This window comes from Salmo salar, chromosome 29 (genome assembly GCF_965601325.2).
Source record: "Salmo salar chromosome 29, fSalSal1, whole genome shotgun sequence".
Classification (NCBI taxonomy): domain Eukaryota; kingdom Metazoa; phylum Chordata; class Actinopteri; order Salmoniformes; family Salmonidae; genus Salmo; species Salmo salar.
The window spans coordinates 6249393-6264455 of record NC_138319.1 but is presented as its reverse complement, the minus strand read 5'-3'; the positions used below and the strand labels follow the sequence as shown (position 1 = coordinate 6264455).

The 15063-nt window shown below is 40.6% G+C and overlaps 1 protein-coding gene across 1 annotated transcript in view; it reads left to right on the top strand.

Annotated features, from left to right (window-relative positions):
• LOC106590053 (cadherin-12) overlaps positions 1–15063 on the top strand; it is a 230390-nt gene that overhangs the window by 184418 nt on the left and 30909 nt on the right. Inside the window, exon 7 of the mRNA XM_014180561.3 lies at positions 5226–5479. Within this exon, the coding sequence (XP_014036036.2) occupies positions 5226–5479 (254 nt within the window). The remainder of the gene's footprint in view (positions 1–5225; positions 5480–15063) is intronic.

The window sequence follows — 15063 nt, the reverse complement described above, 5'->3', positions numbered from 1 at the left end:
GAGCACTTGTTGGCTGCTTTTCCTTCACTCTGTGGTCCAACTCATCCCAAACCATCTCAACTGGGTTGAGGTTGGGTGATTGTGGAGGCCAGGTCATCTAATGCAGCACTCAATCACTCTCCTTCTTAGTCAAATAGCCCTTACACAGCCTGGAAGTGTGTTGGGCCATTGTCATGTTGAAAAACAAATTATAGCCCCACTAAGTGCAAACCAGATGGGATGACGTATTTGTGTAGAATGCTGTGGTAGCCATAATGCATAAGTGTGCTTTGAATTCTAAATAAATCACAGACAGTGTCACTAGTAAAGCACCCCCACACCATCAAACCTCCTCCTCCATGCTTCACGGTGGGAACCACACCTGCGGAGATCATCTATTCACCTACTCTGCCTACTCCTAAGATTTTGACTCATCAGACCAAAGGACAGATTTCCACCGGTCTAATGTCCATTGCTCCTATTTCTAAGCCCAAGCAAGTCTCTTATTCTTATTGGTGTCCTGTAGTAGTCCCATAGGGCGACGCAAAATTGTTCCAGCATCGTCTAGGTTAGGGGAGGGTTTGGCCAAGGTAGGCTGTCATTGTAAAATAAGAATTTGTTTGTAACTGACTTGCCTAGTTAGGTTAAAGGTTAAAAGGAAAAAAAAAAAAAAATAGTGGTTTCTTTGCAGCAATTCGACCATGAAGGCCTGATTCACACAGTCTCCACTGAACAGTTGCATTTGAGATGTGTCTGTTACTTGAAATATGTGAAGCGTTTATTTGGGCTGCAATATGAGGTGCAGTTAACTCTAACGAACTTATCCTCTGCAGCAGAGGTAACTCTTGGTCTTCCTTTTCTGTGGCAGTCCTCATGAGGGCCAGTTTCATCATGGTGCTTGATGTTTTTTTTTATTTCACTTGACTGACCATAATGTCTTAAAGTAATGATGGACTGTTGTTTCTCTTTGCTTATTTGAGCTGTACTTGCCATAATATGGACTTGGTATTTTTTACCAAATATGGCTATCTTCTGTATAGCACCCCTACTGTGTCACAACACAACTGATTTGTTCAAGCTTATTTAAGAAGGAAAGAAATTCCACAAATTAACTTTTAACAAGGCACACTTTTAACAAGGCACAGGCTACTAACTCATGAAACTGGTTGAGAAAATGCCAAGAGTGAGTGTCATCAAGGCAAGGTGTGGCTACTTTGAAGAATCTCAAATATAACATATTTTAATTTGTTTAACACTTTTTTTGGTTACTACATGATTCCATATGTGTTATTTTATAGCTTTCATGTCTTCACAATTTTTCAACAGTGTAGAAAATAGTAAAAATAAATAAAAACCCTTGAATGAGTAGGTGTGTCCAAACTTTTGCCTGATACTGTATATATATATTTTTTATGATTAAAAATCAAATAGCAAAATGATGCTTGGTATGACCTTCTTAAAACAATTCCATATAGCAGTAGAAAACTGTGGCTGGCCGAGAGTGCGTTTACCTCCTCTAACCTCATTCTCATTTTGAATCTACTGTTACAATATCTTAATTTAATTCACTGCTTGGCACACTATACTTTACAACAACGTCTACAAGCCAAAGCTCCTGACCTTGAAAAATAACACTGTGGACAGGACTTGATAAAAATGTTACAGGACAAAGGAAAAGTTCAAGCAATAAAACAATTTTACAGTCTTGGGGATAGCTACCGTAATTCAATTTTAGCAAGAGTCAATAATGTTCTCTTTCTAAAGATTTGGAAAGATTTCAGTATAACTGCAGAACCCAATTTACCTTGAATTTGTGTGCGCACGTATATTCGTGCATGTGTATAAGTGTACACGCATGCGTGTGTGTCCGTGCATGCTCGCGTTCATTGGTGTTTGTGTATTTGTGCTGCATATGTGGAGATGGAGTGCCATATCGCTCCAGGTCTCCAGTGAGAGTGTGTCTAATGAGGCCTACTGTAGACCTTCTGCTGCCCAACTCTCCTCTCAACCTCCCTCCACCTGTGCCTGTATTTCAGCTGAGCTATGCATTGCAGTGTAGTGCAGGCAGTGTAGTGTAGTGTAGTGTAGTGTAGTGTAGTGTAGTGTAGTGTGTGTGTGTGTGTGTGTGTGTGTGTGTGTTGTGTGTGTATGAGCTATAAGGTAAGGGAACAGCCTTTCTTTGAATGCAATTGATCCCAACCTGAAGAACATACAAATACCTGTGTGTGATAAAAGCATGTAAATAGACATATACTGTACTTTGTTTCTAAGGTGACCTTTTCAAAGCTAGCAACTCATTTACCTTAACATATTTACAATGATCAGGCGCCTGATTGTGAGGCAATTTGAATGTATTACGTGCCATTCAATTTTACAAGTGTTGTGTAAACTGTAGCTATAGGCACCCTGCTCCTCTGTATTCCTTTATTGCTGAGAGTGATTGAAAGTAATAGAATGCATTTCCTGTCTAGAGAGAGATGCCATTGCTGAACTGAGCCCAGTCAGTTGCATCTGGCTCACTGTAATCAAAGCAGTCACAGTGGATGATGGTCAATGATTGCTCTCAAATTGGCTCCCGTTCACACATACAGCAGCATTTTATTTTTATCAGACACCTGTAATAGTTCTGAGGCTACTGTAGGCTACCATGGAGATATTAGCTTTGTCCCAAATGGCTCCCTATTCCCTATGTAGTGCACTACTTTTGACCAGAGCCCTATGGGCACTATGGCCTTCCCTGTAGCTCAGTTGGTAGAGCATGGTGTTTGCAACACCAGGGTTGTGGGTTCGATTCCCACGGGGGGCCAGCACAGGAAAAAAAAAAAAAATAAAAAAAAAAAAAAAAAAAGAATGTATGAAATGAAATGTATGCATTCACTACTGTAAGTCGCTCTGGATAAGAGCGTCTGCTAAATGACTAAAATGTTTAAAAAAAAATGTAGGAAAAGGGTGCCATTTGGGACGAAACCGTGGCTAGGCAGTTATAGTACCATGAAGATGGCTGGTAGTCATTTACCGGGGTTGTGTCTTTGCATTATCTTGCTACATTCACCGTGTTTGATTGCTCATAGAAAATGTATCATGTTAAATTCACAGCTTCTCCCCCTCGCTTGCGGCATCTTCAAACACACACATTTTCTCTCAGCTATTACCAGATGTTTTTACTTGTTGGCACAATAAGGGGATTTTGTTGCCAGTGTTGGTGCAATAGTGACTGTGTGTTAGTAATTTCGAAATACACAGAAACAAATGTCTCTCATGTGACACAAGACTAGTGGAGTCTGACCACCAGGCTCTGTCTGTGAGTGAGTGCTGTGAGTGAGTGCTGTTGTGGTAACAACACTGTGAGTGAGTGCTGTGAATGAGTGCTGTTGTGGTAACAACAGTGTGTGTGTGTGTGTGTGTGTGTGTGTGTGTGTGTGTGTGTGTGTGTGTGTGTGTGTGTGTGTGTGTGTGCTGGTACGTATCTCTGTGTACTTATATGTATGTGTGTGTTTGTGTAAATACGTACGTGAGTGACTGGCCGTCACACATGAGATTCCAGGAGATAGGTAGTGGTGCGTACATGGTTGTCACCGCTAGTGGATGTTTACATCGCAGCTGCAGACACAGCATGGTTACTGATGGTTACGGATGCAACCCTGAGCTCTAGCTAATTGACCCGATCAGAGATGTCACAGACATAGGAGAGAGAACACTTTAAATCAGCACTTTAACCTGTAAACCGACAGTTTCAGAGAGCTTTCATGCAGCAGTGAATGCACTTGAACCATGTAGAAGGGTCTATTCTACAGCAGCTCGACTTTATTGCATGGAGTGAAATCCATTGAGGATGTGGAAAACATTGAGTGGGTCTAACTAAACATGCATAATTGCAATTTCACCTTTGGTAGCCCTTTCTACTCACAGCCCTTGTCATTATATATACAGGCTGGAAATGTCAGATTTAGTCATTGATAATCGCCTAAATTGGAACGCAGTGGCTGTACAGTAACATGCTATACATACATGATGTCAGAGCTCAGGTTCTCCACTTCACAGCGCTGTATGGGTTTTGACTGACAGCTGTTATAAACATGAGCACCTCGTGCGACAAGAAGATGCGCCCATCCCTCTTGCAAATTGGGCTACTTTTGCACATTTGTTCTTGTCTGAGTGAGGGAAATGCTGTAAATTGAGAAGAGATGTGTTCTGAACGATGAGACGTAGAGGATTATAATAAATACCACTTTGATGTCATACAAGCAAACCACACACCCATGAGTACAAATGTGCATTTAACATTTCCATATTTGAAAAGTCATGTCATATACAGTATCAACATTTATGATCGCTATGTTTGATCCACCGTTACAAGGATGACATGCTTTATACCCTGGGTTGTCCTAAACAGAATGAGCCTATGTTTGTCGTATTGTGAAGAATGTTAGCTGGGGAACGCGCTCTTGAATGCACTCATGACTTCATTCTATGCACACCAAAATGTATCTGAAGTGCCGTTTGAAAGCCTAACACTGTAAGATCATATTTTATAACATAGCTAGCCATGTTGACAGTAGAATAAACTTTGAAATGATGCCCACCTGACTCAGATTGCGATTTCTAACGGAATGTTTTTGGATTTCGTAAACAAAAACAGTAATTGTGTGATGGTGGGGATGCACGGCTGTGTTCCAAACAAAACTACTAAAGTGTGTTTGCTTCAGTTCCTCAATGGTAAAGCTAGGAGAGCTCAAAAAAGGCACCTTATAGTTGAAGGCTCTTTCCTTGAGTCATAAAAGTGCATTGAAATTACTTAGGAACTGTGCACAGTTTGGAGAGTTGTGTGACCACTTGGAGACACCAGTTAGGACCTCTCACTCAAACCCTTGTAATAATGTTTTCTTATCTTGCACCTACTCCAACATTTCTATTAATATTATTATTATGTTACAGAATGTGTTCGGAGTATATTCTTATTTTGTTTTTCACAATTGCTGTGAATAGTAGGTCTACAGCAAATGTAAAATGCACATAAAATAATCAGTGCGATGTTTGGATTAAGTCTTGTGTCAGGTGAAATGTTGTGTCCTCACCTTTGGTCTGATCATTACCCCATAATCTCCAAAGTTTTCTCTTTGAACTGCTACAATGGTCATGCATATGCTTTGTATAGTTATTCTGTAAGAAACATCTACACTTGGCCCTATCTATGAGTGTAAGGTGTTGAAGTCAACACACCTAATCGTTTATTTTCTTTCTATCAGCCGCTGGACTACGAAACGAAGAAGGCCTACACCTTCAAGGTAGATGCATCCAACGCACACCTGGACCCACGGTTCCACAGCTTAGGGGCCTTTAAAGACACGGCCACAGTGAAGATTAACATCCTGGATGTAGATGAGCCTCCAGTGTTCACTAAGCCCTCCTATGAGATGGATGTATACGAGGACTCACCTGTAGGTGACATCATCGGAGCAGTCACCGCCCAGGATCTGGATGCTAGCAACAGCCCTGTCAGGTAAAGTAAAACGTTTATTATGGTTTAGGGAATATCATGAGGAGCTAGAAGACCTTGGGAGGCACTGTAAGATCTTTGTTCCAGGTCTACACTAACCTGATTCAACAACAATAAAGCCCAAACTCTCTTTATCTCTAGCAGTCTACCTCTAACTAGCAGCAGTCCTGTCAAGTAAAGTTACAACTTTTATTATGGTTTAATAAATAGGATGAGTAACTATAGGACCTTGGGTAGTGCTGTAACACTCTGTTCATTACTCCTCAGCCTGGGGGACTCCCATTTTGAAACTTACAGACTTTTGTTCCAGCTGAACAATACTAACCTGATTTAACTACTCAACTAACAATAAAGCCCAAACAGGGCTGGGTATGTTACTTTCTAATTGCAATCTGTTACATTTACTAGTGACCTATCAATAACGTAACTTTTGGATTACCAAAACTCAGTAATGTAATATGATTACTTCCAGTTACTTTTAGATTACTTTCTCCTTAAGAGCCATTAGAAGAACACAAAAATGAATATTACCAATTAATCAACATATTTTGCAGGATAAATCAATGTTAGAAGTTAACATAGCTGGCAATAAATGGAGGTTGAATTTTACTTCATGGGTTGGTTATGTAGGTTTTTTGTAACCCATTGCTTTCTACTACAGATAATACAATTAGGCTACGTTCTTGTTGGTGACACTTTGATATCTCAATAATTTGCAGCTGTTCAAGTCTATAAAAAGTGTGTGAGTTTGAGCATGTGTTTGTTAGGCTTCTGTTTATTTTTTTCAGCTGCACTCGTGGTCTTCTTGAAATAAACTCATTTTTTACAGTATGGAGCATAATACCATGGAAGAGTTTAGACGGGAGGAACTCCATAGCTGCGATCCACACTATGCAGCTGTTGCAAGAGCGCATTTTATACTGGCTGTCCACTGGTCACAAAAACAAGGATTGATAGGTAGCTTAATAAACTTCTTCAATTCATCCATTGTTGGGTTAAAATACATATATACACTACCATTCAAAAGTTTGGGGTCACATAGAAATGTCCTTGTTTTTTAAAGAAAAGCAATTTTTTTGTACATTAAAATAACATCAAATTGATCAGAAATACAGTGTAGACATTGTTAATGTTGTAAACGACTATTGTAGCTGGAAACGGCTGATTTTGAATGGAATATCTGCATAGGCGTACAGAGGCCTATTATCAGAGGCCAACCATCACTCCTGTGTTCCAATGGCACGTTGAAGAGGCGACTCCGGGATGCTGGCCTTCTCGGCAGAATTTCTCTGTCCTGTGTCTGTGTTCTTTTGCCCATCTTAATCTTTTCTTTTTAATGTCCAGTCTGAGATATGTCTTTTTCTTTGCAACTCTGCCATGAAGGCAAGCATCCCTTAGTCGCTTCTTCACTGTTGACGTTGAGACTAGTGTTTTGTGTGTACAATTTAATGAAGCTGCCAGTTGAGGACTTGTAATGGCGTCTGTTTCTCAAACTAAACACTATAATGGACCTGCCCTCTTGCTTAGCTGTGCACCGGGGCCTCCCACTCCTCTTTCTATTCTGGTTAGAGCCAGTTTACGCTGTTCTGTGAAGGGAGTAGTACACAGCATTGTACGAGATTGTCACGACTTCCACCGAAGTCGGTCCCTCTCCTTGTTCGGACGGCGTTCGGCGGTCAACGTCACCGGCTTTCTAGCCACCGCCGATCCACTTTTCATTTTCCATTTGTTCTGTCTTTGTCTTACACACCTGGCTTCACTCAACCAATTACTTGTTTATTATTTAACCCTCTGTTCCCCATGTTGTGTTTGTGAGTGATTGTTTGTTGTAATTCGGTCCGTCTTTGTGGGTAAAGTACTTGTCAGTCTTTTTGAGTAAAGTACTTTGATTACGCATATCTGCTGTCCTGTGCCTGACTCTCTACACCAGCTACACATAGGACCCTTACAGAGATCTTCAGTTTCTTTGCAATTTCTCGCATGGAATAGCCTTCATTTCTCAGAACAAGAATAGACTGACAAGTTTCAGAGAAATTGCTTTGTTTATAGCCATTTTGAGCCTGTAATTGAACCCACAAATGCTGATGCTCCAGAAACTTTTATTGCTTCTTTAACCTCTTACATCTAGACGTTCCGCTAGCGGAACACCTGCTCCAATATCCAATGATAGGCGTGGCGCGAATTACAAATTCCTCAAAAATACAAAAACTTCAATTTTTCAAACATATGACTATTTCACAGCATTTTAAAGACAAGACTCTCCTTTATCTAACCACACTGTCCGATTTCAAAAAGGCTTTACAGCGAAAGCAAAACATTAGATTATGTCAGCAGAGTACCCAGCCAGAAATAATCAGACACCCATTTTTCAAGCTAGCATATAATGTCACAAAAAACAAAACCACAGCTAAATGCAGCACTAACCTTTGATGATCTTCATCAGATGACACACCTAGGACATTATGTTATACAATACATGCATGTTTTGTTCAATCAAGTTCATATTTATATCAAAAACCAGCTTTTTACATTAGCATGTGACTAGCATGTGACTAGCATTCCCACCGAACACTGCCGGTGAATTTACTAAATTACTCACGATAAACGTTCACAAAAAGCATAACAATTATTTTAAGAATTATAGATACAGAACTCCTCTATGCACTCGATATGTCCAATTTTAAAATAGCTTTTCGGTGAAAGCACATTTTGCAATATTCTCAGTAGATAGCCCGGCATCACAGGGCTAGCTATTTAGACACCCAGCAGGTTTAGCACTCATCAAAGTCAGATTTACTATAAGAAAAATGTTCTTACCTTTGTTGTCTTCGTCAGAATGCACTCCCAGGACTTCTACTTCAATAACAAATGTTGGTTTGGTCCAAAATAATCCATCGTTATATCCAAACAGCGGCGTTTTGTTCGTGCGTTCTAGACACTATCCTAAAGGCTAAATAAGGGTGACGAGCATGGCGCAAATCGTGACAAAAGAATTCTAAATTTCTAATTTTTCCCGGGCTCTGAGACCCTATGGAAGACGTAGGAAGTGTCACGTTATTGCACAGATCCTGAGTCTTCAATAAAAATAGCCAAGATGAAACACTACTTCTCAGACAGGCCACTTCCTGCTTGAAATCTTCTCAGGTTTTGGCCTGCCATAGGAGTTCTGTTATACTCACAGACACCATTCAAACAGTTTTAGAAACTTTAGGGTGTTTTCTATCCAAAGCCAATAATTATATGCATATTGTAGTTACTGGGCAGGTGTAGTAACCAGATTATATCGGGTACGTTTTTTATCCAGCCGTGCAAATACTGCCCCCTATCCCCAACAGGTTCAGAATTATAGATACAGAACTCCTTTGTGCAATCGAGGTGTCCGATTTTAAAATAGCTTTTCGGTGAAAGCACATTTTGCAGCCATCACGGCTAGCTATTTAGACACCCACCAAGTTTAGCCCTGACCAAACTCCGATTTACTATTATAAAAGTTTGATTACCTTTGGTGTTCTTCGTCAGAATGCACTCCCAGGACTGCTACTTCAATAACAAATGTTGGTTTGGTTCAAAATAATCCATAGCTATATCCAAATAGCGGCGTTTTGTTCGTGCGTTCAAGACACTATCCGAAGTGTAAATAAGGGTCACGAGCATGGCGCATTTCGTGACAAAAGATTTCTAAATATTCCATTACCGTACTTCGAAGCATGTCAATCGTTGTTGAAAATCAATTTTTATGCCATTTTTCTCGTAAAAAAGCGATAATATTCCGACCGGGAATCTGCGTTTAGGTAAACAGACGAAAGAAAACAAAGCATGGGGTCGACTCGGACACGCGCCTGAGTCTCACAGTACTGTAACCAGCCACTATCCAAACGCGCTACTTTTTTTCAGCCAGAGCCTGCAAAGCCACGGTTCAGCTTTTTGCCGCCTTCTGAGAGCCCATGGGAGCCGTAGGAAGTGTCACGTAACAGCAGAGATCCCCTGTAATGGATAGAGATAATCAAGAAGGGCAAGAAATTGTCAGACAGGGCACTTCCTGCATGGAATCTTCTCAGGTTTTGGCCTGCCAAATGAGTTCTGTTATACTCACAGACACCATTCAAACAGTTTTAGAAACTTTGGAGTGTTTTCTATCCAAAGCTAATAATTATATCCATATTCTAGTGTCTGGGCAGGAGTAATAATCAGATTAAATCGGGTACGTTTTTTATCCTGCTGTGAAAATACTGCCCCCTAGCCATAACAGGTTAATCAGAACAACAGTTTTCAGCTGTGCTAACGTAATTGCAAAAGGGTTTTCTAGTGATCAATTAGCCTTTTAAAATGATAAACTTGGATTAGCTAACACAACATGCCATTGTAACACAGATGTGATGGTTGTTGATAATGGGCCTCTGTACGCCTGTGTAGATATTCCATTAAAAATCAGCCGTTTCCAGCTACAATACTCGTTTACAACATTAACAATGTCTACACTGTATTTCTGATCAATTTGATGTTATTTTAATGGACAAAAAATTGCTTTTCTTTTAAAAAAAAGAAATTTCTACGTGACCTCAAACTTTTGAACAGTAGTGTACATTTGTGAACAGCCATCCACAACAATCACAATCTGTAAGGCGCAAAAAGCTAAATTTGAGAGCAGCAGTGTGATTCAATGAGCTATGCAAATATTAATAATAAGTCAAATCCGTATAGGCTACACCAATGCTATTGCCCTAACCTCGAAGTGTTTATTGAAATTGGATCATCTTAGGATGTCATCAGCAGTCACACCATTGAAAGAAATGGCTTGGACTGTAGCTTACAAAATGTCACGTCCTGACCCTAGTAAGATGTCATTTTCTATAGTCGAGTAGGTCAGGGCGTGACAGGGGGTGTTTTGTGTTTTTCTATGTTTTCTATTTCTATGATTGTGTTCTAGGTTTTCTATTTCTATGTTGTTTGGGTTGATCTCCAATTGGAGGCAGCTGGTCCTCATTGCCTCTGATTGGAGATCATATTTAAGTGGGGGTTTTTCTTCCTGGGTTTTTGTGGGTAGTTGTTTTCCATTTTGTCAAGTGTACCTGACGGAACTGTTGGCTGTCGTTTTGTTGTTTGTTTAAGTGTCTTCATTAAAGTGAAGAAATGAGCACTCTTCACGCTGCGCCTTGGTCCCCTTTATACAACCCGTGTTACACAAAAGCCTATTCCTGTTCTTTTCCCATGATCCATCAAATGCATTTGGTGTGTCTTTGACTTGTGGTCATATTCCTTCAGGCGGAATAAAAAACGTGTACCTTTTTTCAATGCTGCTTTGAATTTCATTGAAAAGGATTAGGATTACAGTGACTTTTTAAAATCTTTTTTTTTATCAGATACATATAACAGGTTACATGTAATCTGTTACTCCCCAACCATGAGCCCAACACTATCTCTCTCTCTATCTCACTCTGTTTTTTGCAAATAACATTTCAAATAAAATCTTAGCACAGAGAGTACAGTAGAAGACAATTGAGTGTCTCGTGCACAGATGGAAACAGAGTGCATTGTTAAAAAATGTATGAGGGGTATTTTGCTTTGGAGTCTATTATTTCTGTTCAGACAGATTGCTTTTAGTTCTACAGTGATGATTTTCAAGGATGTACTATTCAGTGGTTGCACAAGACACAAATGGAAAAAAAATGCCTGTTGCATCCAAGAAAGTATTTGTTTTAATATGAATATTTAATCTCGTAAAATACAATAGAATGGGCGAGGTAGAGATTTGTAGAACAAAAAGCCTTTGCTCTCAGTTGTTTTGATTTTTCACTTTGTCTTGAGTGTGTTTAATTATTGAGGAACTCCAAAGTTGACATTGTTCATTTTCATGCCGTCAGAAAATAACTCCAAAACAATAGTACCAATGACTTTTCATGCATAGCGAATCACACTTTTAGAGTTTTGCCTCCACAAACTCCCACTATTCAATGGTGCATCACCAAGTTATCTTTAACTGAAGGGAAGAGCAAGCATGAAAACTGCATTTTACAATTACTTCAACCATCAACTGAAAGTTCAGATGACTCTGAGGGATTTGTGCAACCTTTTCTGACATGACCAGAGATCACGGACATCTGAAAGCATTGTGAAAGGAAGTGGTGCAGCATCCAGTGCCCCCACCTTGGCTGTAAACTCTCAGCCTCCTCCATCATACTCTATCACAAGAAAGGCCTTCATGGCTTTTTCAATAGTGGCTTGATAGAGGCGAACATTAGTTTGTGCTGTGGAGTAGAACGTAAGTGTGTGCCATTCACAACACAAATACTTGACTGTACTGTCCACATAATTTTAGATTGTTGTGTTTAGTTTATGTGCAAGCTTCTGCACTGCCTATTCATATTTATGAGAAATATTGAAAGTAAACATGTTCCATTGTCATGATTAGCAAATTTGAGTTCTCTTTTGAGTTCTCTTTCTGAGAAAAGAGAGCCAGAAAATACATTACATTTTTACATTACATTTTAGTCATTTAGCAGACGCTCTTATCCAGAGCGACTTACAGTAGTGAACGCATACATTTCATACATTTTTTATTTTTTTTCCATACATTGTATTACATTGCATTTGAAAGAGTAGAAGAATAGGCGTGGTGAATCATTGTCCTTCCAACTGCTCTGGTTTGAGGCTCAGGACGTACATCAATGGAAATGGGTTGAACAGAGAAGGTTTTGCAGTTCACAGTGAACACTACATAGATGTGCTGAATTCAGTGCTATATCACTCTCAATCCACCAGTGTGATGCAGAACTATAAAATGTGCTATCCATGGTCCTGAACAGTGTCTAGAGCTATCCATGGTGCTCAATAGTGAGTTGAGCTGTTCAGATCCTGAAAAGTAAACTGACACACTGGAGTCTATCAGTGGCTTTTCATTGCAGTGAAATTGTCAGCTTTGCTTATTTTTGTTCACTAAGTCGTTCCATTGACTGACTACAAACTTATGTTAGACACTCACAATGAAGTATACTGCTCAAAAAAATAAAGGGAACACTAAAATAACACATCCTAGATCTGAATGAATGAAATAATCTTATTAAATACTTTTTTCTTTACATAGTTGAATGTGCTGACAACAAAATCACAGAAAAATAATCAATGGAAATCCAATTTATCAACCCATGGAGGTCTGGATTTGGAGTCACACTCAAAATTAAAGTGGAAAACCACAATACAGGCTGATCCAACTTTGATGTAATGTCCTTAGAACAAGTCAAAATGAGGCTCAGTAGTGTGTGTGGCCTCCACGTGCCGGTATGACCTCCCTACAACGCCTGGGCATGCTCCTGATGAGGTGGCGGATGGTCTCCTGAGGGATCTCCTCCCAGACCTGGACTAAAGCATCTGCCAACTCCTGGACAGTCTGTGGTGCAACGTGGCGTTGGTGGATGGAGCGAGACATGATGTCCCAGATGTGCTTAATTGGATTCAGGTCTGGGGAACGGGCGGGCCAGTCCATAGCATCAATGCCTTCCTCTTGCAGGAACTGCTGACACACTCCAGCCACATGAGGTCTAGCATTGTCTTGCATTTGGAGGAACCCAGCGCCAACCGCACCAGCATACGGTCTCACAAGGGGTCTGAGGATCTCATCTCGGTACCTAATGGCAGTCAGGCTACCTCTGGCGAGCACATGGAGGACTGTGCGGCCCCCCAAAGAAATGCCACCCCACACCATGACTGACCCACCGCAAAACCGGTCATGCTGGAGGATGTTGCAGGCAGCAGAACGTTCTCCACGGCGTCGCCAGACTCTGTCACGTCTGTCACGTGCTCAGTGTGAACCTGCTTTCATCTGTGAAGAGCACAGGGCGCCAGTGGCGAATTTGCCAATCTTGGTGTTCTCTGGCAAATGCCAAACGTCCTGCACGGTGTTGGGCTGTAAGCACAACCCCCACCTGTGGACATCGGGCCCTCATACCACCCTCATGGAGTCTGTTTCTGACCGTTTGAGCAGACACACGCACATTTGTGGCCTGCTGGAGGTCATTTTGCAGGGCTCTGGCAGTGCTCCTCCTGCTCCTCCTTGCACAAAGGCAGAGGTAGCGGTCCTGCTGCTGGGTTGTTGCCCTCCTACGGCCTCCTCCACGTCTCCTGATGTACTGGCCTGTCTCCTGGTAGCGCCTCCATGCTCTGGACACTACGCTGACAGACACAGCAAACCTTCTTGCCACAGCTCGCATTGATGTGCCATCCTGGATGAGCTGCACTACCTGAGCCACTTGTGTGGGTTGTAGACTCCGTCTCATGCTACCACTAGAGTGAAAGCACCGCCAGCATTCAAAAGTGACCAAAACATCAGCCAGGAAGCATAGGAACTGAGAAGTGGTCTGTGGTCCCCACCTGCAGAACCACTCCTTTATTGGGGGTGTCTTGCTAATTGCCTATAATTTCCACCTGTTGTCTATTCCATTTGCACAACAGCATGTGACATTTATTGTCAATCAGTGTTGCTTCCTAAGTGGACAGTTTGATTTCACAGAAGTGTGATTGACTTGGAGTTACATTGTGTTGTTTAAGTGTTCCCTTTATTTTTTTGAGCAGTGTATTTATGAAAGCTGTTGGTGTGTTTTTTATTGATAAGGTTTTCTTTATTAAAATGGGACTAGAGGATAATGGCTCCCAAGTGGCACAGCGGTCTAATGCTCTCAATCTCAGTGCTAGAGGTGTCACTACAGACCCTGGTTTTATCCTGGGCTGTATCACAACCGGCCATGATTGGGAGTCCCATAAAGCGGAGCACAATTGGCCCAGTGTCGTCTGTGTTAGGAGAGGGTTTGGCCGAGGTAGGCTGTCATTGTAAAATAAGATTTTGTTCTTAACTGACTTGCCTAGTTCAAATCAAATCAAACTTTATTTGTCACATGCGCCGAATACAACACGTGTAGACATTCCCGTGAAATGCTTACTTACAAGCCCTTAACCAACAGAGCAGTTCAAGAAGAGTTAAGAAAATATTTACCAAATAAACTAAATAAAAAATTATAAAAAATAATAATAAATAGTTAAATAAAGGTTAAATCAGTATTAAATTCTTATCAAATTCAAGACCTGTGGTGTCTTTTTGAAACATGATGTATATTCCTTTTGAAGTCATGCCATATTTGCACACTAATAATTACAAAGGATATCTCAAAAGTAACATTTCAAAAGGGAGATTGTTTAAAAAAATTACACAGGTTGAGATTCAACAAGAAAAATATGGTCATGCCCTAAGGATGAATTTACAGGCATTCTTCCCTTTGAACCAGTGATCAGAGTTCTAGTGTAATATTCATCAAAGAAAGTAGGCCTAACACTGACCGGTTCTGGCTAGATCAAGTCTACTTCAAGGCCTTCAACTAAACAGGGTTAAATAGAGGGCTAGGATAATTGGATGTTTGACTATAAAACATGAAACATGTTATCTGGTTAGAACTGGTTCTACACGTATCAGACATGATGAGAAACAGATATCATGAAAATTCAGGACAAACTGCCATTTTACAAGCTGTTGGAGAGCTGTGCTACCAATATATAACACTACTAAGCACAGTATAGCGCCATACATAGAGTCCCATGTTTAC